This window comes from Impatiens glandulifera, chromosome 7 (genome assembly GCF_907164915.1).
Source record: "Impatiens glandulifera chromosome 7, dImpGla2.1, whole genome shotgun sequence".
Taxonomy (NCBI): Eukaryota; Viridiplantae; Streptophyta; class Magnoliopsida; order Ericales; family Balsaminaceae; genus Impatiens; species Impatiens glandulifera.
In genome coordinates, this window is record NC_061868.1 from 1,955,655 (window position 1) to 1,979,714 (window position 24,060).

General features: G+C 30.7%; 5 protein-coding genes across 5 annotated transcripts; 3 read left to right on the forward strand and 2 right to left on the reverse strand.

Moving 5' to 3' along the window:
* Positions 1 to 6: 6 nt before the first annotated feature.
* LOC124944444 (protein HEADING DATE REPRESSOR 1) lies at positions 7 to 1,126 on the reverse strand. The gene is made up of 3 exons (XM_047484697.1): positions 975 to 1,126; positions 395 to 720; positions 7 to 264 (listed from the first exon to the last, which is right to left on the reverse strand). The coding sequence occupies exons 1-3, from the start codon at positions 1,078 to 1,080 to the stop codon at positions 58 to 60; spliced, it is 639 nt and encodes a 212-aa protein (XP_047340653.1). The 5' UTR covers positions 1,081 to 1,126; the 3' UTR covers positions 7 to 57.
* Positions 1,127 to 4,111: 2,985 nt separating this feature from the next.
* On the forward strand, positions 4,112 to 6,767 carry LOC124945577 (phosphatidylinositol-glycan biosynthesis class F protein). Its single transcript, XM_047486033.1, has 8 exons — positions 4,112 to 4,347; positions 4,419 to 4,484; positions 4,573 to 4,615; positions 4,877 to 4,931; positions 5,182 to 5,230; positions 5,873 to 5,940; positions 6,091 to 6,199; positions 6,478 to 6,767. The coding sequence occupies exons 1-8, from the start codon at positions 4,180 to 4,182 to the stop codon at positions 6,589 to 6,591; spliced, it is 672 nt and encodes a 223-aa protein (XP_047341989.1). The 5' UTR covers positions 4,112 to 4,179; the 3' UTR covers positions 6,592 to 6,767.
* Positions 6,768 to 8,687: 1,920 nt separating this feature from the next.
* Positions 8,688 to 13,065, forward strand: LOC124945795 (magnesium transporter MRS2-1-like). Its single transcript, XM_047486293.1, has 7 exons — positions 8,688 to 8,871; positions 8,971 to 9,079; positions 9,160 to 9,768; positions 11,579 to 11,707; positions 11,790 to 12,128; positions 12,211 to 12,258; positions 12,716 to 13,065. Exons 3-7 carry the CDS (start codon positions 9,181 to 9,183, stop codon positions 12,944 to 12,946), a joined length of 1,335 nt encoding a protein of 444 aa, XP_047342249.1. The 5' UTR covers positions 8,688 to 8,871; positions 8,971 to 9,079; positions 9,160 to 9,180; the 3' UTR covers positions 12,947 to 13,065.
* Positions 13,066 to 14,959: 1,894 nt separating this feature from the next.
* LOC124945250 (pentatricopeptide repeat-containing protein At1g80880, mitochondrial) lies at positions 14,960 to 17,774 on the forward strand. Its single transcript, XM_047485648.1, has 2 exons — positions 14,960 to 15,593; positions 16,478 to 17,774. Exons 1-2 carry the CDS (start codon positions 14,995 to 14,997, stop codon positions 17,571 to 17,573), a joined length of 1,695 nt encoding a protein of 564 aa, XP_047341604.1. The 5' UTR covers positions 14,960 to 14,994; the 3' UTR covers positions 17,574 to 17,774.
* A 547-nt stretch (positions 17,775 to 18,321) lies between these two features.
* LOC124910389 (putative receptor-like protein kinase At1g80870) lies at positions 18,322 to 20,316 on the reverse strand. The gene has a single exon (XM_047451023.1). The coding sequence runs from the start codon at positions 20,233 to 20,235 to the stop codon at positions 18,424 to 18,426; it is 1,812 nt and encodes a 603-aa protein (XP_047306979.1). The 5' UTR covers positions 20,236 to 20,316; the 3' UTR covers positions 18,322 to 18,423.
* Between the last annotated feature and the right edge of the window lie 3,744 nt (positions 20,317 to 24,060).

A 24,060-nucleotide genomic window follows, 5' to 3' on the forward strand; every position in this document is an offset into this window, starting at 1 on the left:
CTCAATTATCATGACTACTCAAACCAACAAATCGACGAAGAACTAAAAGAATGGCACTCAAGATTCGTGTGTAGCCTCGACGTCTTCCATAGGTTCATTTTCTTGCAACAAGCTCAATAGCATATCGGTTTGGCTTTGCAGCCTAACGTTCTCTCGTTCTTGATGTGCCCGATTACTTTTCTCCTCCATGAGTTGAATTTGCAAGTGCTCCATGCACTTTGCATCTTCTTCCAACTGCTCGTTTAACCCCTCGATCTCCCTATCCTGCCAAAATAGAGCATTCCATACTAAGAAATGATTTTCAGTCAATTTGGTTTTTATTTAGTTTTGTTTAAACGTCTATCATTTAAATATGAAAAAGCAACTCAAAGTTTAAAAATGATTGGATGACCACCTTCCTATTCATTTCTTGAACCGCGATTCTCCTCATGCTTTCAACAACATCAACATTTACGAGCTTTCGTTTTTTCCCTATTAGCCATCCTCTTGGATAAGTTGTAGAGTCAAAATCAGGAGGAGGAAGGAGGTTTTCGGCTGATGGTCGCTTACCATTTATGTTTCTCATAGGTTTCAAAGGCTCAAAAAGAGCTTTTCGCCTCTCCGAAAGTACAACATTGTTTTCGTTTATTGGATCGTTTTTTGTTTCTTCCATGTGAAGAAATATTTCTTCATTTACCTTATCATTGGCATCATCATTCTTTATGTTTTGTGTACTAGAAGCTGCATATATGAAAGAAAATAGCAAGATGATTTGATTTTGTATTTTTATTGTTTTTTAAATCTCTTCGTTTGATGGTCATACATCATTCAATTTATTAATTAAAATATCAAATATCTTTATTAATTCGTAAATACCAAGTTACATTTTAATAGTTTATCTTAAACAAATATCAAATAGTTATTTCACAATTGAATCATTAAAATTTATAACATGACAAATAATTTTTAAGAAAATTGGTATATTTTGTTGATACCTGATCTTGTGCGAGATTTGGAAAAGACAGGAGGAGGAGTAGAAGAAATGGGGGAGAAACCGACAGTCAAACCTCCTCCGGCCACCTTTAAATTCGGATTCCCCATTAACAACAAAGACAAAGAAGATTCAGGTTTGAAGATGATGAATGAACAAGAAGAATGGAATGGACGGGAGGATCAAAGAATTGAAGGTTTGGAGGGTCTAGATTTCTGGGTTTCACTTTTTTTCTTGAAATGTGTGGTACGGTCACAGATTGTAAGCTGTCGGACTCTGTTCTTCTCCACTTGGCTCAACTTTTCTTGTTTCCGACAGCTTTACATTTTTTTTATTAGTTATGTGATTGTTTTGTAGGTTTTCTCTAAAATTCTTATTTACTGAAAAAAATAAAAAAAAATCAAGAGTGGTTTGATCTCATATTTTCTTTTAATTTTTCTATATTAGAGCTTCTTCGGTTTGGAACTATTTTAAAAACCTAGAAGGAGAAAAAAATAATTATTGGTGATGATTTTGAGAAGGTGATGATTATTTTTAGTAAAAATACTTAAAAGGTATTGATATATATAAATAAAATATAAAATAATAATTTAAAATAGAGGGTATTTTAGTATTTTTGTTAATGATTTGAGTGATGTGATGGATAAAAATGGGTAAAGTGATATTTGATTTTGTAATAGTTTTTTTAAAAATTTATACCGAACAAGGCCTTATATTAGGTTAGATTTTAGTGGATTTCATACGGAGCAGAATAATCTTTAGACATCGATTATCGAATTGATTTGATTAGTTCACCAAAATATATTCAGTCGGAATATAGCGTTTAAAGGATAATTTATTTTATGTGAAAAGTTTTCGCGATTGTGAGGGATGAGTTTTCGATTAGTATTTTGGACAAAATTTGGTGTAATGTCAAAAGTCTAACTACAATGTATCACGGTCATAGGCTTGTTTTCATTGTTATTTGTTTTTGAAAAATGTCAATTTTTTATATTAAAAAGAGGGTTACAAAAATGTAAAATAAAAAATAAAAAATAAAATAAGAAATAAGAAAACAACGTAAAAATTTTAAATGCCAAAAAGATCGAAAAATTATCATCATGTACAAGCCTCTTTTTCGGTTTGAGGTTAACAAGTGTAACATAAATTTTTTGAGACACTTGCATCCATAACTTTTCTCTTCGAAGATTCTTCTATTTATTTCATTATAGATTTTCCACCACATAATTAGGGGAATTGATTTCCAGTCCTCAACAATTTTGTTGCTAGAACTCAATTCAATCAATTTAACCTAGAAATCAGCGACTTTTGATGGTGTATCCTATTAAAATTGAAGAGAATTCTGCAAAAGAGTCCACATGCTCTTGGCAAAGTCACAATGAAGAAAAATACAATCGGTGGATTTTTCACTCTTCAAACAAATATTGCATCTACTAGTGAGATGAAATCTTTTCTTTTTCAGTTTGTTAGATGTCAATACTCATCCATTAATAGCTTCCCAACAAAAAAAAATGAAATTTTTGATAAAAAATTTTATTTTCACACCTCTTTTCAAGGAAATTGGAATGAAATTTTTTGGAGAGACGCGTGATAAATGTAGCTAGTTTTAAAATTGGGAGAGTCGGACAGAGAAAAGTTGTCGTTAGTCTTTAGGTCAATCGAAACGTTGATAAAAGCATCCATGAAGAGATCTCGTCTACCCTCCTCTTCGATGGAAAATCGTCTATTTAAAAAAATAAATTCAAAACAATTTAATTAGAAGTGAGACGAAAATAGTCTGCTACTTTAACCTCATTTTTTCTAAAGATCTCGAAAAGATCTCGATAAGAGTCTCACAATTTTCCGCTAGAGTGTCACGGATCATTCTAGAAATCAATTTTCTTACCATTACCAATCGTAAAAATGATAAGGGGTGGAGCTTTTCCCATGTTTTAGAAATACGTCCCTATAGGCTTTTACCCATATACTTTCTCCTAAAAATATGCATTCATTCGTTATCTTTTAGTTCGTACTTGGCGATGATCGCTTTCTTTAAAAAACTTGTATTTTCATTGAGAAATCTCCACCACCATTTACAGAGGAGCGAAGTGTTGAAAAGGGAAAAGTTTTTTATTTTGAGTCCGTCGTCAACAACGTCAAACTTCATTATGTCTCATCTCACAAAATGAGTGATTTTATATGAGTTTGAGTTGTCCCGAAAGAAATTTCTAATGATTGTGTTCATTCTGCTAGTCACCGATGCAGGGATAAGGAAGAGTGACACATTGAATGTTGAGATTGTGATGAGGAAGTTCTTAATGAGGACCAACCTATTGACTTTGAAGTTTACTTTTCCAATGAGCCAACTTATTTCTCATTTTCTCGATGATAGGATTTCAAATATATTTGCAATTTGACGTCGGGAGGGAATCCAAAATACTTTGATGAGAGAGAACTAATTCTGATATTTCAGATGATTTTGCTAGAAATCAAACTAACTTTACTTTTCTTTTTTTTTTAAATAAATTTTAGTTTATTTAAAAAAATGTTGATAGATTTTGATTTTGATTTTGAGGATATAAATATTTTTTTTAGTAAAATACTTTAAATGCATTGAATATAATGATATTTATTTTTAAAAATATAGAATAGTTTAATATTTTATTAATCAAATTCAGTAATATGATTAATTACATGAGATATAAAATGATATTTGATTGGAGTCTGACAAATCTAACCCAACAAGTTTTAAGATTATTATTATTATTATTATATTTTCCTAACTTCATAATTTTATTTATAATAAAAAACAAAAGCTATGTCTCAAAATCAATATACTAATTTAACTCAACAAATTTATAGTAGAATTCTCATAATCGATATGAAATGTTATACTGATTTAACTGAATCAAAATTTAATCTAAGTTGTATATATGATATGTATTGATATCATAAAAGTCAATTTATTATGCACTATCCAATCACCAATATAAGGTTTATTTAAATATGAAATTAATCTAATTCCTAATTAATGAAGTTTGAAATGAAATTCTATTTTTCTAACTACAGTTTAATATTAATTTAAAATGAAGGGCTTATTAGATACTTTTGGCAAACTTACAAAGATACTCAAAACGACGTCGCTTCGTCCCCATATCCTCCTACATTTTCATAGTCATCTGGGTATCATCCTCCTCCCGATTGCCGTCGATCATCGTCGTGACGACAGAATGAAACTCCGGCGACAATTGACTTCTAATTATTCAGCTTCTCCATGGAAAGTTCTTATCACCCATCTGATATGCGGATTAGGTTTATCATCAGCATTTTGGATTACCCACAACCTATACAACATCAATCTAATCTCTGAACCTACGCAAACCCTCCAAATGATCTGGGTAGTTTGATAATCATCTGTTTAGCAATTTCCCAGTTGATTTTCTGAGATTTCTTACTTCAAATTTGGCAGGTTATTGGATCCCCACTTGTTATAATTGTTTACAGTAATTTCCGGATGAATCCAGAGCACAACTCGGTATTACTATGAAATCATCAAATTCTTTCTAGTTGTTGTTACTCATGTATTTATGGTTTAACTTTAATGTTCTTACTTGATCTGACAGTACTGGAAAGCTTTGGCACAAGGCATTTTGGGACTTATAGCTGGTTTGTTTCTTTCAATACCAAATGTATCTTTCATGGGAAGAGTTGACAGATCTATTATGCATTCATGAGTAGTTAATCAAAGCTTAGTCATATGTGTAGGAAATATGGGAATTTGATTCTTCAATTTGTTCCATCAAAATTGCAACTTGTAAGATGAATATCATGTAAATAGAAAGCACCATTGTTAATCTAACCTTCCTTTTGCTTATGATGAAATAGGGGACAAGTGTTTAGTGTGAATTTTTCATTGGAATCATGTAGGTGCTGTTGTCAATGCACTTGGGGCTATTGCTTTGGGAGCACCTGTTGGCACAAAGTATGTCAAGATAGGAGATTTATTTGGTTTCTCTTTATTTTATTGACCCGAGTTTCTTTATTTTCCAAATTTGTTTCTATGTTCATCTTATATCTATTAGATTATTTGTTGAAGTGAATTTGTTTAAGTTGATTTCAGTTTAAGGTTATTCTTAACCTAATAGGAGAGGATCCAAGGACCCTTTTGCTCAATCCTTTCAATGGTTTCTTATGAAGTTTCTGATTGTTTCTAAACTTTTTTTATTTGAAAGGTACATCATGAGAACTTTGCATTGGTCACTTATGATGTCAACATTCACCGTAAGTGTTATTTTCCTAATCAACAACTTGCATTATGTTTAACATATATATATCATAAACTTTCTTGAGATGTTTTATTTTCTTGGAAATTCAACAACGATTGAGGTTGTCTCCTATTATATGGTAGTTTGGTTATCAATAGATTTGTATTCTTAAATCTCTATTGGAACTTGGAAGCATTTGTAGTGTCATGGCTTTAAGGCATTCTTAGTGAGAATCGATTTGAGACTTTTGGTCTATTAGGCAAGACTCTTTCAACTTGAGCTATCCTAATGGCTTGTTTTAAGTTATAATTTGTATAAACGTGTGGTGATTTGCGGCGTGTTTTCATTATAAACAACATTAAAGTCAAAGATAGAGGAAAACAAAGGGAAGAAAAGGGGAAAATGAAAGAGACATCAATATAATGTCAGATAATCTCTAAATATGGAGATTATAATTGAAAGTAACAAACTAATCAAGATCTTCACATCCCAATCTCACTCCATCAAAACATGTGCCTTTGAATTGACCATTTAAATCCAAAAACATAAACTTCAATTGCAACATATTCTAATGGAGTTTATGTTGCATTTTCCAATTTAGACTTTGAAATTATTATCAGTTTAAGAGAGATTTGACTTGCTTTTACTTTGTCTGCAGTTCACCCCTGCAGCATGCGTGTTTGGTTCATCATGGAGTGACTGGCTAAGAATATTTGCACACACTAAGTAATTTGTCTCATCTTCTTATTCTGTAAAACCTCATTGGAATATACTATTCTGCAACATACTAACAGTTTGAGGAAATTCTCCAAATTCTATCATTAATCTAATGAAATGGACTATTCTCATTTGCCACATTTCGATTGAAACTTGCAGGTCAAGTGGATCAGTAGATTATATGCTCTGCTTACCAGCACACGGTGCCATTATTGGAGCTTGGTTTGGAGCTTGGCCAATGCCTCTTGATTGGGAAAGAACATGGCAGGTTTGTTTCTTTTCTATAAATACTACTTTATTGTGGAGAAACTCATAATATGTTGGTTAGTGAGTTCGAACATAGACTATGGTTGGAAACATGCCTCGACTATCTGAGTGTGAAATAATGAAATTTTGTCGGGTTTCTCATCCAAATGTGGATTCAGATGGGATCAAATTTGGAAATTGAATGCAATTTATTAACGGTTTCTCATCATAATCCACATACTTATGTTATAGCTATGTCAATCTGTTGGATCCTGAATAAATTGTTGGATTTACTGACAGGAATGGCCTATTTGCGTTACGTATGGCGCAATGGCGGGATATTTTGTTGGAATGCTAGCTTCGTTTATTGTTACAACGATTGTAGGTGGTGAGCAGCATGTTAAAGGAGAATGATTTAGAAGATTTATACTTTGAAATATAATATAATGTAAAAATGCCTCAATGTAAAATCTTTTTAGTTTCAATTCGGTTAAGGGAGATTGTTATGTCTAGGTTTTCTTTAAAAAGACATTGAATCGGTTTACGGAGATTTGTTCAGTTCATTTACCCCCTTTATAATTATGGTTGAAGAATATTTCCAAAAAAATTCAAATTTGAATTCTAACTTAAAAATATAATCAGTTATAAGGAAAACACATATTTTTTTCATATACATTGGAAATTATTACAGTGATGAACAATATGGAGAAACAAGCATGGTGAGAAAGGATGATCCAGATTGTGACACGTGGGAAGAGTGAATAAGATGGGAAAGAATTACCATTACAAATTAAACTGATCAAAATAATAAAAAAAAATAATCACCCATAAAATTATAGTTAAAATTTAAAAATAAAAATTACAATCATTTCAAAATTAATAAAATAAAATATTTAAATTATGGAATTTAATGATAACCATTTAAAGTTAAAACATTTTTTTATCTACCTTCACATTCAAATAGTTAGGAAAATATATTTATAATTCTAAAAAAATTATAATTTAAAATTTACTATCTTCTCAATGGCTCCCTAATAAGCATTTGATAGATACAATATAATAAATACAATTATATTTTAGTATAAATTCAAAATTAGTATATTATTATAAATAAGATTTTGTAAGATACATCAATATACAAATACATAATTATATGCTAAAAATTAAACAAACATTATCAATACATCTAATGTTTACATTCACACTAAAAAAATATTAATATTTATTAGTAACATGCTATATTCACTCATTACATGTGTTTACTCATTCCAAGAATTTCTCAATTATATATATATATATATATATATATATATATATTACAAGGCTAAATCATTTTTATTATTCAAAAAAAGTTATATATATATAAAAACTATGGTGAGAACCTTACCGATCATTATAGAAAACATCCTATCGGAAAATATTGAAAGAATATACCAAAATAATATTTTTAAATCAAATATATATAATAATTAAAAAAATATAATTTTTATTTTTATTTCAATAGTTAGATTCACTTAACAAAATGATACTGGCATTAATATATCTTAAAATTGTAATATTACTAGGTACCGAACATAATACTGATACCGTACTACATTATACAATATCGAAAATTGCGATATATGTTAATATTTTTGTTTTTTTATAACGCTGAGTTTCGCTTCTCATTCAAAATGTGACTAATCTTCGCGGGTTAAGTACATAATCCGCTAATTTACTCAACCAATTTACCAGACGAGCAGAATTTGCCTTCTGACGGGATCAAACTCATGATCTCAGAAAGACTTGGAAATATGGGATATCTATCTCTTTTGTCGCTAGACTAGAAGAGGGAATATGTTACTTATATTATACCATACCAAAAATTGCGGTAGACCTTCAATATTTAGTATGATGGGTATGTTACTTGTAGATTTCGATATACCAAAATAAGGGGGAAATTTGACGAAATGACCATAATAACTGCTTCAAATTATCTGGTGACCAGCGCATAAATTATATTGCGTTGGTGACCACTTAAAATTTTTTAGACGAAAATGCCCTCATTGCGAGACACAATCGGATGCCTATGAAAAGTTCTTTCTCGAATGCGTCTCGCGAATGTATCTCGCGATTGTGGATTTTTCAAAAAAAAAATTACGTCTCGCGATTGCCGGTTGCTTATCGCAACCGAGGTTGCGTCTCATGATTTGTGGACTTTTCACATGGCATCCGGTTGCATCTCGCGACAAAGACAATTTTGTCAAAAAAAAATATAAAGTGATCACCGGCGCATTTAAAATCATGCGTTATTCACCGGCTCGTTTAAAATTATGCACCAGTAACCAACTCATTTACCCCTATTATGAGGATCATTTCGTCAAATTTAAGAAGGGTATAATAAATAAAAAAATTACAACCCTAAGTTATAATCTAAAAGAAATAAAGATATTAGGGGTTTTGACACTTTGAAGCGATAACGGAAGCAGGCGATAAGTTAAACGTGGCCGTGAGGGAAATACACTGTTAGAAAGGTAGTTTCAGCTTGAGAGATAGAGTTGCTAAATTCCTTCAATTAATGATAAAAATTGATCATCAAGACGCGATGATGATGATGATGACGACGATGTTCAGTTAATCGGAACTTTGCTTGACGAACAAGTAGCTTAGCTGTTTCTCTCCTTCTAACCTTTCAATTTCTGCTTGTTTTTGGAGGTATCTGCTCGGTCTTCTTTGATCTTCATCTGCATCCAGACTTCTGTTACTTCTTCGTCTATTCTCTCATTAATACTGCCCTGTTTCTTCCAAAACAAGAACAATTCATCGCCCAATTTGTTAAGATCGTAAATTGAAGCCTGTGGAGCAAAACCCTAAAATTAAATCCTGTTCTTCTGTTGGAGGAACACAGCCTAATAATCTTTAGGTATGATTTATTATTGAAACTGAAAGAAAGATTTGAGTTTGATTTGGATTGAGTGTTCATGTTTAGCCTATTTTATTCAGCTTCTAGAGCTCTTGTTGTAAATGGCGGACCTTAAAGAAAGATTGCTACCACCGAAACCTGCATCTGCTATAAATCTTAGAGATACATCTTATCGACCTTGTGCATCTGGGCGACAACCTTTTCAAAGTGTAGATGTTCTAGGCTTAAAGAAACGCGGACAAGGTCTTCGATCATGGATTCGTGTTGATGCATCTGGGAATTCTCAAGTTATTGAAGTTGATAAGTTCAGTATGATGCGTAGATGTGATCTTCCTGCTCGTGATCTTCGTTTGCTTGATCCTTTATTTGTGTACCCGTCGACAATTTTGGGAAGGGAGAAGGCTATTGTTGTAAATTTGGAGCAGATTCGATGTATCATTACAGCTGATGAGGTGCTTCTTTTGAATTCTCTTGACAGCTATGTGTTGCAGTATGTAGTGGAATTTCAAAGACGACTAGCTGCTGGAGCAGGTGAGGTTTGGCAGACAGACGGAAATGATATGAGTAGAAGGAGAAGTGGTAGAAATCTTGATAACATGTTTGCAAATGCATCACCTGATTACTTGCCATTTGAGTTTCGGGCCCTTGAAGTTGCTCTGGAATCTGCTTGTACATTTCTTGATTCTCAGGTATGTATCTCTTTAATGAATAGACATTTCTACAAATTCTGAAAATATACATGATATCTTTTTATTATGAGAATCAGTTGAAATTTTCATATGGGAAGATGCTTATGGATACGTTCTTTACTATATTGATTGAGAATTTGAGATTCCCTCTTTCTTCCTCTTATTTTGCATTTTTATGACTGGCAAGTGTGGATTAGTGTATGAAATATGCAGATCACATTTATTCTTAATTGTCTACATTGTTTGTATATGACCAGAATAAACTTTACAAGTGAAAGTGTGAAAAATAATTGACTTGATAATTGTATTCACTGATGAAGGTCTAAGTTATTTTAATCAATAATATTTTGTTCTTCTGCATACGACGATGTAAGTTATTGCTAGCATGTAGAGATCAGTGTCCTGTGAGCTTCTGCAGATAATTTATGAGAAAGATTATATCAGTTGTGTATTATTCAGTTTAGTTGCTGAATGTTTAGTAGAAGGATGTTTGAAATGTTTCATGGAATGATATTTGAGGGATGCAAATTTTAGTAGCATCAACCAAATTTTAGTATGGATTTGATCAAACTGAAAATTAATTGTTAGAATGTTGAATACCTAAAAATTTTAAATGTTGAATGAGATAAGTCACTGACAAATAAATGTTAATAAATCAAATAAAAATATCTAAGTTTTTAAAGTCTTGTTCTGCATGATTTGATTAAATGTGGAAATAATGTCGGGAAAATAATCGATGAGTATTTTATCCTTATAATGACGGGGTTAAAGTTGTCTTTTGAACGCTCTTACTTGAAAAGTCATTCACAGCTTATCAAATTAAGCCTCATTGTTTAGCTTAATTTGATATGAATCTAAATAATAAGTGATTTAAATAATAGTTATTTAATTCAAATAAGTACTTAATCATTTAGATTAATTGATAAGACGTGTTATCTAACTACTGCCTTAGATTGTGCCCAAATTTTTCATACTTTGGAGATGAGAAAATGAACAAATCTATCTTGGCATAAAAAAAATCCATTTTCTTATGTTATGTTTTAGACTTGTTCCTTAATCCTTAGGTAAGCAGGACGAATAGGTGTTGGTGGGTAAAGGACTAAAGGGTTATCATTAACTAGAAGTAAACCATGCATGAGACACGACAAATGAGTAAATATGTTTTTTGTTGCATTATGTGTTTAGATAACCATGCATGGGAGTGATTGATCTGATGATCTAAGCATAATTTGTTATTGGAATTAAACGTCCTTGGCTGCTTTTGTTAAAATTGAAATTAAGTGTTGAATATTGAATTTTAATGGTCGAAGGAGTTAAGTATGTGTGGAAACTAAGAAAGAATGCTGAATAAACCAAATAAAATTTATATTTCATGTACCAAATTGATTTCAGAAAATGTGGAACTAATATAGGGAAAATACTATTTTACCCTCTTAGTGATGTAATTTGATTAATTTTCAGGGTTAAAGTTTGTCTGTTAGACGCAGTCATTCATAACTTACCGAATGAGTTTTTAGTTTTTAGCTTAAACAATTAAGAGGTTTTAAATAACAATTATCAAATAAGCTTAATTCAAATATGTGAAGAAGATAGAGATGACTTATTTTGTCTTCGTTTTTTATTGTATTTAATTTGTTATCATACGAAAGAGAATTACAGAAATACCCCTATGCAAGACAACATTGTCTGAAAAAACATCTGCCATTATGAAGATGCTGGAATAATAGACTAGCTTATATAGGATAAACCATCTTTATTAACATTTCACATATTTCCTTACTTGTTGAAAATTCTCAAATAACTCATTCAGGCAGCAGAACTTGAGATCGAAGCATACCCTCTTCTAGACGAGCTTACGTCAAAAATCAGCACTTTGAACTTGGAACGCGTTCGAAGATTGAAAAGCAGATTAGTTGCCTTGACACGACGAGTTCAGAAGGTAAATAAACCCTGGTCTAAAAAAGAAAAAAATGACATTTTTTCTCTCTTTTAATTCCGATGCTGATATTTTGATTGTGCAGGTGAGGGATGAAATAGAGCAGTTAATGGACGATGATGGTGACATGGCTGAGATGTATTTAACTGAAAAGAAAAGTAGGATGGAATCATCATTCTACGGCGAACAATCGATAATGGGTTACAGATCAAACGACGGTCTCTTGTCTGCTTCGGCTCCTGTATCTCCAGTTTCATCTCCTCCGGAGAGCTGCAGAAAACTGGAGAAGAGCTTGAGTATTGCCAGGAGCCGACATGAAAGCACTAGGAGTTCAGAAACTGCTACAGAGAGCATAGAGGAACTTGAGATGCTTTTGGAGGCTTATTTCGTTGTTATTGACAACACACTCAATAAGTTGACATCAGTACGATATCTGCATTCTCCTTTTCTTTTCGTTTCTTAAATATAAAAATATTTATTCATTGATTTGCTTCATGTTATGCCAGTTGAAGGAATACATTGATGACACAGAAGATTTCATCAACATTCAGCTGGTATGAACTTCTTTCTCAATAAGATGAATTAGTAATAGAAATAGTATGTTATTATTTACTAAACCGTAAACAAAATATATCTTTTTCATCAATTAAAATACTTAAATATTATTTTTATAACTTTTCGTAAAATGTCAAATACTAATGGTATTTTAGTCCAAAGGTCTGAGATTTGATTCCAACAACCTAAATTGAAGTGGGGGCAATGTATATGGGGTGGTGGTAACTTCCTAAAATAAAAAACTAATGGTATTCAAATACTTTTATGGTCATTCCTTTGTTTTTTCATCATTTTCCGCCTCGTGCCTCGTTTGTACTATTAGAGTATTAGTAGCAGATTTAAATACCCTTACTTTTTATTCCTTATGACATTTAAAAAGTATCAAATATTGAGGGTAATTTAGTCATTTGACCCAGATAATAGTAAAATCTAAGGTTGCGTCTTTTCTTCTTTCAGGATAATGTAAGAAACCAACTTATCCAATTTGAGCTTCTCCTCACAACCGCAACATTTGTGGTGGCCATATTTGGTGTTGTGGCCGGAATATTTGGTATGAATTTTGCGGTTCCATTGTTTGACGATACAAATGCATTCAAATGGGTGCTAATAATAACGGGAATATGTGGGGCAGTTATATTCTGTTCATTCTTATGGTTTTTCAAGTATAAGAGGTTGATGCCACTGTAGGAAAGCTGTGTCAATCCAACCTCTTTTGTTTTCTATAATTAAAAGGTCATCTTATATTCAAGAAGATGTCTTTTTATTGTTAAGATTATTATATGGCACTCTATACATAATAATAATAAAACACCATTATTTATGAGGTTCTAAAAGTCATTTCTGATGATATAATTCTAGTTAGAAGCAGTTTTTATTCAGTCTTCTGTAAATTTGTGAAGCATTTCTCTTAAATGAATTTGTTTGTGTATTAATTCTCATATCTGTCAATGTTATTTTCTCAGCATCTAAATGTATGTCTTCGAATTCAATATTGTAAAGTTTGTTTATTGGATTTCCTTTATAAAGTATTGTGATTAGAATGCCCACTTCAAGGGTATGGTTTGAAACCTAAAATGTTTTTGGACGAGTGACATAGAAAAGATTCAATATGCTGACTTTTTTTAACACATTTTTGGAAATTGTAAATCTAATGTTTCAAATTTCCCTGGTTTGTAATTAGGGAGTTTATGATAGAAAAGATCATTTTATTCTTAAAATTCACTTAGTGATAGTTAAATCATTTAATTTTATTGATGTCACTTATTTAGACAAATTGTGAAATAAATTATCTTAAAGTTGAGTAAAATACATTTTTTTTTAGCTAGAGTTATCTGCTCTCACATATCTCAACAAAGGTGGGATAATATGATCTTGCCTCATTTTTTTTTATTGTATACTTCTTGTAAATATTTTAAAATAATTGAATAATATATATTTAAGGATGATAATTTGAAACCATCTTACGATAATCGAATTGAATTGTCCTGTTTTGGGCGGTTTTTTCCCGGTTTGACCGGTAGTTGATTGAGAATGATATTTTAGTTCTCGTTCCGATTTCACCACGATTATGCCTCGAACACTAAAAACACAATTAAATATATAAAATTACCAATATGTTTATTTATTCATTATATTTTATAAAAGTTTTAAAGTTTATTTTTCTTAATAATATAAAATTTTAATATATTATAATAAAAAAATTGTTTATATAAAAAAAATATTATTTTTGAAAATATGGTATAAACGGTGTTTCACAATGATTATCTACAATGACGGGTAGTTGACCGGAGATAAAACGATGATGATATTTGTGTCTCCGCTTCGAATACTAATAAACACTATTAAACCAATATATTGATGTATTCTTCGTATTTTATAATAGTTTTAAATTTATTTTATGTATAATAATATAAAAATTTCAATATATAACCGTATATATAATATTAAAAGTTTTTCAAAGATTTTTTTTTATGAAATATGGTATAACAGTGTCCACGGTGATCTCCGAAACTGAATGAGACAGAAATAATAAAAAATAAATCTTTGAAGTAGAATGAGACGGGGATGATAAACGTATAATTCGCTCAGATTTGTCCATTGACATCTCTATATTGACTAGGAACGACAATTTCTGACCCGACACGAAAACACGACTCGAACCGAACACAAAAAAATCAGGTTAGGGTCGTATATTTTTTGGTTCGAGTCGAAATCAGGTTCATCTGTTTAACCTGATTAATAAACGGATCAAAATTGAATTGACCTTGAATACTCAACGTAGATCCGTCAAGCCGTTTATAATTTTCTTAAGTTTTGTGTTAATATTCTTTTGTTAATTTTTTTTTTAAGATTTTCGCAGATTTGTAATTTAAGTATGTCATTTTAATTTGAAAAAAACACGTGATATTAATAATATCAGGTTAATTTGGATTGAATTCGAATTGAGTCAGATTAATCTGGTTCGGATTAATTACAAATAAATATATTAGGTTAAAATTAGAAATTTTAATTTAAATTATTAAATAATTCAGATTTAGATCAGTATCGCAACTCTCTAACCCCCCGACCATTCGAACCCGACAACCCGAATTCAAGCTATATATTTTCGAAACTTTGTTTTTGAAGTATAAGAAGCAAAAATCATACCTTGTATAATTTGTATTAGAAAAAAAGAAATCCTCACAAGTAGTGTATTTTGACACTTACTGCGTTCTTCTCGCCAAGAAAAGTTCTTTATGAATGGCCTAATGGCCTTCTCCGCCATCGCCAGACAGCTTCAGAGAATAAATATCCGTCTTTCTTCTTCCCCACTTCCAATTTCCTTCTCAAAATCACCGATTTCATTTCAATTTTACTCGGCATCTCATCGGATATGCTTCACATATCCTCCTTCCCTTCGTCAAACCATCACCTTCTCCACCTTTCGGACTTCAAACGACTCGACTATTCATGTAGCATTCGATTTCAATACACAATTAGATCTTCCACTGGAAAATTATCAATTGAATGTCCGAAAGTTAGTCGATGCAATAAAAAACGCCGCCGATTCATTCTCCTCAGAAGAGGAAACATCATCCTTTCTTGACGAAACATGTTTGGAACCTAACGAAGGTTTAATTTATTCGTTGATTTGTGCATTGAAAGATGACTGGAAGCTAACTTACTGGATTTTCATGTGGGGTAAGAAAAAGGGTTTTGCTGGAGAGAAGATTGGAGCTCTGATGGTTTGGATTCTTGGCACAAATAAGAAATTCAATACTGCTTGGTGTTTAATTCGAGATTTGCATTCATCTTCTGTTGATACTCACCCGGCAATGCATGCCATGATTGATAGGTAAAACATCTCTGCTTCTCTTCCTTCTTTGTAGTTGGTTTCTGTTGATACATGCTTGAATCTGCTTGATAATTAAGCATTGGTTTTGCATATTAATGACATATATGAATGCTTTATTTGAAAGTATAGAAATTTGTGTTGTGTTGTTCATATAAGAACTATCCACCCTGAGTATAGTAGGGGCTTATTAGGGTTTAGGGTTTGAAGAACTAACACCATGAGTATAGTATGGGCTTATTAGGGTTTTGGGTTTTAGGGTTTGAATTGAAGTGAATGTCATGGTGGGTTGCTGAACTAGCCTCCCCCTTCATTGTGTTCATAAGAAACATATACATATAAGAGATGTATGCTGAATAAAACCTCTAATAGTGGGAGTTTCTCGTTGTGGATTCTAAATAGATTGGGAATAAACAGATTGAAATCTCTTTTCTATAACGCAAAATATGCATTACACGAAAAATAAAAATGTAGAGAATCAAAGATCTCCTCTATAAAAGTATGATTACAGCGATTCTATTTGAAAACTAGACCCCACTGAAAAATCGTCAAAGTCTGGTTTAAGATTATCTTTTTGATCATGATCCAAATTTTGGTGAACCATTATGATTTAGATTTTTCTGAATCATAAAATGTGATAACGAATAGGCACAACTCTCTACTCTGAAAGAGTATTCTTCTCATTATATGTGTTGTTATGGAATATGAGATCTTTATCATGAAATGTACACATATATGCACTATTTTCATGGCTATATGATGAAAGAAAACAATGAAAATCAAATATATATTAAACAAGAACAGATTTATTATAAATTTCCAAATCTTCAGCGAATCTTCAATGAATCCTCACTTTTTTCGTTTCTTTTGTTCTCTTGTTTCAATAGATATGCTGCGTCAAATGACCCAAATGGAGCTATACAGGCTTTCAATTTCATGGAGAAATTTAAATTGTCACCGGACATGGAATCCTTACAAGCATTACTGATAACCCTCTGCAAACATGGAAACATAGAAGAAGCCGAAGAATTCATGTTTCTAAATAAGAAGCTATTTCCCTTAGAAACTAAAAGCTTCAATATTATACTTAACGGTTGGTGCAACATATCGGTTGATGTATACGAAGCCAAGCGAATATGGAGAGAAATGTCCAAATCTTGCATCTTACCAAACGGGGATTCTTACCAACACATGATCTCTTGCTTCTCAAAAGTCGGAAATCTCTTTGACTCGCTCAGACTCTACGATGAAATGAGGAAAAGAGGCTTTATCCCGAACCTAAATGTATACAACTCATTGATACACGTTCTCACTCGCGAGAATTGCCTTAACGATGCCCTTAAGCTTTTGGACAAAATGAAAGAAACCGGATTACAACCTGATTCCATCACTCTCAACGCTTTCATATGTCCACTTTGTGAATTATCGAAAATGGAAGATGCTAAAAACGTGTTAGCCAGAATGAAAACCGAGAATGTGGCTCCGACGGTCTCAACCTATCACGCTTTCCTAAAGGAAGCAAACGTGGAAGGAACTCTTGAAATTCTTAACTGTATGGTGAAATCAAGCCTCAGACCGAACAGGGAAACATTTCTATTGATATTCAAGAAATTCTTCGAGATGAAACAGGCTGCTGATGCGTTGAAGATCTGGGTTGAGATGAAGCAATACAATGTTTCACCTGATTCTGCTCATTACAATATTGTAGTGGGAGGACTTGTAAATTCAGGGTTTAAAATGAAAGCGAAAGAATTATACGCGGAGATGAAGTATAACGAGTTTGTGCTGGATCCAAAGGTGATGAAGCTGTTGAATGAGCCGGTTCGAACTGAATCAAGCCAGAAACGTCGAGAGCCTGTGAGAAATGTTTGTAGAGACAATATAGAAGTATACGATAAAAGAAAGGCGATGGAAAGAAAGAAGAAATTTGACGGGCAGTCTACTACCCATAAGGGTATCTTGAGTATTTTTGACAGAATTTGAACACTTAATGTGATATGTTCATCAACAGCAGAAAGAATCAATCTTGGACATCATTGACAAAATTGGCAACAGGTGATTTTGTTTTCAGAAAACATTAGTCTTGTATCATGTTTAATTTAACTAGGAGATATAATTGTGCATGTTCTTCATTATTTGGAGTTACACTCTTTTGAGATTTTTCAATATTAGGCTCTATTTAGCGGGTTGGTCTTGGATGGCCTTTTTTTGGGACTTTCTTCTGTTCGACAACTGAACGTTTCAGGTTCGATTCTCATTCAAAAAAAAGTATTTGCCCCTATTTTAATTGGTTTTATGAACTTTAATTATAATTCCATTGTTGAATAATACTCTAATAGCAATTTGTGGTTCCCTAATATGCATAATAGAAACAACCATAATAATTGTTCTTGACTTTGTAGCTCCCTAATAAATCATGTATTTCCATCAAACAACATAACAAGCAGCTCAATTCCATTTCAATTCAACACAGTTTCCACAATTTGTGCCCCTAATTTAACAGGATCCAATATGACTCTAAAACAAAACACAAATCATACATAGTAACAATTCAATAACATTTTAACATGAAAGAGTAACTAAAGACAAATCAAAATCATACTTTTGTAACAATGAAAAACTTAAACAATAACCCTTTTGAAATGAAATGGTTTCGCGATTAGTGTTTTCTAACATAAAATGGTAGAATCATAAGGAATAACGATGCAAAAACAAACATAAAAGTGAGACAGGAAAGAAATCTGTTGAAGTTCATTCATTAATATTTTTATGTCAAAACAAAAGTTCCAATATTTGTTCATCTAATTACATAACACCATGACACTCATTGTTACTATTCTATGTTCGTTGTCTTATGCTTCCTCCTCGATCTATTGACCATTCTAGCAGGAGGAGAAGGAGAAAACTCAAACGGGCGAGAAGGAAGATCCATTTCCCCACTCAAGATCTTAACAATCTCTCCAATATCAGGTCGTAATTCAGGCATTTTTTGAAGGCAAGCCAAAGCCACATTAATACACAAACTCGCCTGATCCTTATCATAATCCTCCTTCAACCTCTCGTCCACAAGTTCCAAAACATTCCCAGCTTGTGATAATTGACGACACCAACTTATCAAATTCGCTTTCTCGAGTTTCATTGGCGAAGATAGAACATGTAAAGGTCTCCTTCCCGAAATAATCACTAGAATCAAAACTCCTAAACTATAAATATCTGATTTCTCCATTAAATAACCGCATCCGCTGTATTCAGGTGCGACGTAGCATAGAGTTCCTCTCATGCTTGTCGTGCTGCTTAATTCTCGGCTGAACAGATCGCCACGAAAACTGAACTCGCCTGCAGTTTGGCTAGGCTGGCAGGGTTTTCTACGTTTTCTGAATTTGAGAAGATCTAGCCGCGAAATTCTGAATCTTTTCTTGGACTTATTAGCTTTCTTCTTGATTTCATCTAAATGCTCTTCCTTCCACCATTCAAGCATCTTCCTGTGTTTCTTATTAGTTGTCTGATTCAAGTTTTCGGGTTTGGATTTATCTGATTTGTGATCTATAATCTCAGAAGGACTTCTGTTATCTTCTTCCCAAATTTGGCTGCCAATCCATTCCATAACGTAATCGTTACTGGATAATTCTGCTGCATTTACATCGTCCTGTCTCCACCACCAATCCTTCCTTCTTCCTCCATTAACGGAATCAGCATCATCTTCATTACAGTTTTCGACAGTGGAAACTTCCTTACCCTTTTCACTAAACGAATTCAAATTCAAATTCAGACCATTCAAGTTATGTATCACCTTACTGTTCTTCGAAGAAGTTGAAGCTTGAAGAGCTAATGAAAAATCAACCTCACTTTCTCTATCAACCGGAGTCCCGATTACAGGTGTTTCAGCTCCGGTTCCAGTCAAGTTACAGGAAAGTTCTTGACTGAACAAATCAACCCCAAATTCCGCCTCATTCTTCAATCTAGACAACCCAAAATCAGAAATCTTCGGACGATAATCTGAATCAAGCAAGACATTACTCGGTTTAACATCACCGTGAACTACAGGCGGATCACATTCTAAATGAAGATAAACAAGAGCTTTAGAAACATCTAGAATGATCTCAAATCGTTTTTCCCAATCCAAATACCAATTACTATCAGAGAAAAGATATTCCTGTAAACTTCGATTCGGCATGTATTCATACACTAACAATCTCTTATCCTTTTCAGAACAATACCCAATTAAGGAAACGATAAATGGGGATTTTAGTGTACCTAAGATCTGTAATTCGTTCTGAAACGTTTGTTCGGATGAAGAATCAAGCATCTTAACAGCAACGAGTTTCCCATCTCGTAGAATCCCACGAAAAACAGTACCCGACCCACCTTTACCGATTGAGTTATCATCTCCGAAATCGTTGGTGGCTAATCTCATCTCCTTGAAATTGAACTTCCTGAGTTTCATAAGCGGATCGATTGAATCTTCAAATGGGCTTGTTCTAGATTTGCGAACACGGACGAGAGAATACCAGAGATGGTAGAGGAAATAGAGAATGGCGAATAAGAGGACTATAGATGAGAGAATGGTGATTGCTATTAGGAGAATGGTTGATTGGTATTTGTGGGTTGGTGATGGAGAATGAGGGGAAGGTTCTCTTGAAGTCATTGATGGGTTTTCACTTCTGATCAGTAAGGAAGAAGAAGAAGATGATGAAGAAGGAAGAAGATGAAGTGGGAAAGAGAGAGGGAGTAAAGAAAGTGGGCGTGGAGCTTTGTATCCATTAAAGGGCTTTACAGTTGGATAATCATTTACAGTATAATTATGTTATCTTTAATTAAGTGGTGATTAGTGATTAGTTAAAGTAAAATGACATTAAAAGAAAAGAGATTAAGCTTTTCTTCATCTTCTTCGATCGGACCGCTCGGTGCAGAGATACTTTTGACTATGGTAGAAGAAAAATGGGAGGGAATGTGAATGACAGACAGACTTTGGATTTTAGGATTTGACTGAATTGCCACCAGCAAAATGGACTGTCTACAACTAGGTTGGATTATTTGAAAATTAATATGTTATAATAAACACATTATAAGAGTTCAAACAAAAAATAGGTAATAAGAGATTGAAAATTACGAGTTCAATTGAAACTAAAAACGATTTTAAGTGCGGTGAATAATTTTGGTGTAATAATGATTATGTTTATATATCAAGCTAATACTATAATTAAGTTGGATTATTTGAAAATTAATGTTATAATAAATTCAATGGTATAGTTCATGTGGTGAATGTTTAATAAATTGAATTTTATTTAAAAAGATTTGAGTTGAAGTGAAAATTATACTGGTGGTGGATGGAGTTTGTTATAATTAAGTTGAATTATTTGAAAATTAATACGATATAATAAATTCTCTAGGATAGTTAAAAAGGTGAAGATCATTATTTAAAAGATAAATTAAGTGTTCAATTTTAACTTATAGTAAAAATTATAGTTATGGTGGAGGTTGTTATAATTAACTCATTTTAGCTAAATGATCGTTTATATTATAAAGTTAATTTAAAACTAGGTTAGATTATTTGAAAATTAATATGTTATAATAAATTTATTAGAATAGTTTAATCTTTAATTTTTTTTTAAACAAGTTAAGTTAAGCGTTATAATGGTAGAGAGTAGTAAAAAAATTGTAGGTAACGAGAATCACAAACTTTGGAGTTTCCAATTTTACGTTTCTCCGTTTTGAATGTTGAATTCAAGCTAATTCTATCATTAAGGTGGATTGTTTGAAAATTAATATTTTGTTATAAACTCATTCCAAAATTTAAATAATAAGTATAATTACATAAAATAAAATAAAATGTTATAAATTGAAGTGGAGGTAGGTAATTGATGTGTCAATTTGTTTGTTATATTTAGTATTAGAAAATAAAATATTTGTTTTGTGATAATGAAAAAGTTTAAGTTGAAATAACTTTTCAAATTTTAAAATCAGAAATTAGAGCTAGGAAAGTAACAGTAGAGAGAAAAAATTGTACTAATAGTTTTATTTAATATAAAAAAACAAATTTTCACAGTCAATTATAGTGAAATTATATTTTATTTAATATTTAAAATCACCTAATAATTTTTAGCTTTATTTAATATAAATATTATATTTTACTTTTCATTTAATATAAAGATTAATTTGAATCATTATAATCCCAACATGTTAAACAAAATAACAAATTGGTCAAGAACACTTCTTACACAATTTATAATAAAATATATTTTTTACTTTTATTTAAATATTTTTATATAAAAAATTAACATTTTTAAAAAAGTTTTTGGGTATAAAAAAAGTATTTTAAATAATTCTACATATATAAATAAAATGTGGGGACATGCATGAGTGGAGTTGAGCATGTGTGATGGCGACAATGCATCATGTAAAGATGTGTAAAATCATTCCTCAATTTTTATTAAATTTTAGTTAAAAATAATAAAAATATTAAACCAATTAAAAATTCAATAAATTACTTTTTATTTTATTAAAAAAAAATTCTATAGATGTAGTTGAATTTGTTTGGGGCTACATTGATTTAATTAGTTTATTTTTTAATCATTAAATCACTTCATACTTTATATAAATATTAAAATTTTCTCATTTTATTATATTATTTATATAAAAATTAAAAGTAATATTATAATTCAAATATTTTTAAATAATTCACTTTTTTATTAAATATAATTTATAATTCCAATTTCCAAATAATCTCATTTCTTATATTTGAAATTAGTTATACCCATCTAAATAACTTACTAAAAAAACTATTTAAATGTACTAATGCTAACTCTCCCAAAAACAAACCTAGATCACAAAATAATTATTTTTTCCCTTTTTATTTTAGGTTTGATATTAAAAATTTATGATTCATAATTCAGATTACATATTATTATGATTTTAAATTCATTTGATATACATACTTTTTTTATGAATAATTTGGACTCTATTAATGATAGATAATAATAATTTTTATTAAAACTTGACAAATGTAAATTTATTTGTAATTTGTGACTTGTTCGATCCTTACTATGAAATAAACTTTTGTAAATTTCACTTATTTGTTAAAATTTCAATTATTTGAGTTAAATAATTCAATTTTAATTCACGATTTGAATAACTTAATGAAATATAATTGATTGTTCAAACAAGCCCTTGTGTTTAATAAAAATTAAAAAGTTAGATCATTTGAAAAATAATGCTTTACCTTTTCATGATTACTGTATAAACTTTAAATCACGTGTTCATCATAATCAGTATGAATATTTGGGTTTTGGAAAATAATTCTCCCGCCCAAATCTTAGTTTTTAATTTTACTCATAAAATATTTTATAAAATTAATTAACAAAGATATCAATAATTACAACTAAATGCTTTTTTTCCACCTTGATTAATTAATTTTCCAAACAGTCTTAAAACAAATAAGAAAATTTTAAAAAGTACATAAAAAAACTAAATATCCTACCAAACTCTGAAATAAGTTTAAAATCAAATAATATTAAATAATTCACAACAACTAAATAATAGGAGTTTTATTTAAAAAATCAAATATTTACCATGAAAGTAAAAATATACACAAATAAAAAAAAAAATCACTTTTAAATGAATTAATCAATATATTAATAGTATTATTATTTTAAATTTAGTAACAATAAAATTTTTACTTTTATTTAAAATTCAACCATAATCAAACAATAATTCATTAATTATTTATTTCTTTTAATTTTTTTATCATTTTATATTAATATATTTTAAGTTTTTTTCAAATCACCCAATCAATATTTTTTAAAACAAATCCAATTTTATTTAAATAAATCTTCCCTAAAATACACTTATTTAATATAATAATAGTAATACAATAAAAATAAAATTATTCCCAAATAAAAAAAATGTAAAACCACACCAAACAGCACATAAAATTAAAATTGTTCTCATTTTGACTTGGGCTATATTTTCACATAGCTTTATTATTATTATTTGATATTTATTTTAATTGTTGACTTTATTCTAAAAAAGGGATTAAGTATTCCATAATATATAAATCATGTGATGATCCTCATTCCTCAAGTCACATGCTAAAGATGTCAATTATTGTTTATTACTATTAGATAACATGTCTATCATTATTTGAAATATTAGCTAAAAAATTTAATCCATATATATATAATTATTATCATTACATTTTTTTTTCTTTCATCTATCTAACTTTAGTTGAGAGTATGATTTTGTTATATTTTATTTTTTATTTTTTTATGAAATATTTTTCACCCTTTGAAGTTGTTAAAAAAAAGTGAAACTACTCATAATTAAGTTATTAATTAGCATAAATAACATAATTTTTTTATTTAAGTTAGTTTAATGAGATGGTAAGAAACACTCAAATATATTTTCATTTATTAAGGTAACTGTAATGTTATTTATTTATTTTAAGCACCAAAATAGTTTCAACAATTTAAAT

Bases quoted from the DNA above. Each gene is read 5' to 3' on its own strand.
- LOC124944444 (XM_047484697.1), bottom strand. From the start codon at position 1,080: ATGGGGAATCCGAATTTAAAGGTGGCCGGAGGAGGTTTGACTGTCGGT. The intron at 721-974 runs GTATCAACAAAA...TCATATATGCAG, and splicing joins CAAATCTCGCACAAGATCAG to CTTCTAGTACACAAAACATA. The intron at 265-394 runs GTGGTCATCCAA...CTATTTTGGCAG, and splicing joins TTCAAGAAATGAATAGGAAG to GATAGGGAGATCGAGGGGTT.
- LOC124945577 (XM_047486033.1), top strand. From the start codon at position 4,180: ATGAAACTCCGGCGACAATTGACTTCTAATTATTCAGCTTCTCCATGG. The intron at 4,616-4,876 runs GTTTGTTTCTTT...GGAATCATGTAG, and splicing joins CATTTTGGGACTTATAGCTG to GTGCTGTTGTCAATGCACTT. The intron at 4,932-5,181 runs GTATGTCAAGAT...TTTATTTGAAAG, and splicing joins GGAGCACCTGTTGGCACAAA to GTACATCATGAGAACTTTGC.
- LOC124945795 (XM_047486293.1), top strand. From the start codon at position 9,181: ATGGCGGACCTTAAAGAAAGATTGCTACCACCGAAACCTGCATCTGCT. The intron at 11,708-11,789 runs GTAAATAAACCC...TTGATTGTGCAG, and splicing joins TGACACGACGAGTTCAGAAG to GTGAGGGATGAAATAGAGCA. The intron at 12,129-12,210 runs GTACGATATCTG...ATGTTATGCCAG, and splicing joins CACTCAATAAGTTGACATCA to TTGAAGGAATACATTGATGA.
- LOC124945250 (XM_047485648.1), top strand. From the start codon at position 14,995: ATGAATGGCCTAATGGCCTTCTCCGCCATCGCCAGACAGCTTCAGAGA. The intron at 15,594-16,477 runs GTAAAACATCTC...TTGTTTCAATAG, and splicing joins ATGCATGCCATGATTGATAG to ATATGCTGCGTCAAATGACC.
- LOC124910389 (XM_047451023.1), bottom strand. From the start codon at position 20,235: ATGACTTCAAGAGAACCTTCCCCTCATTCTCCATCACCAACCCACAAA.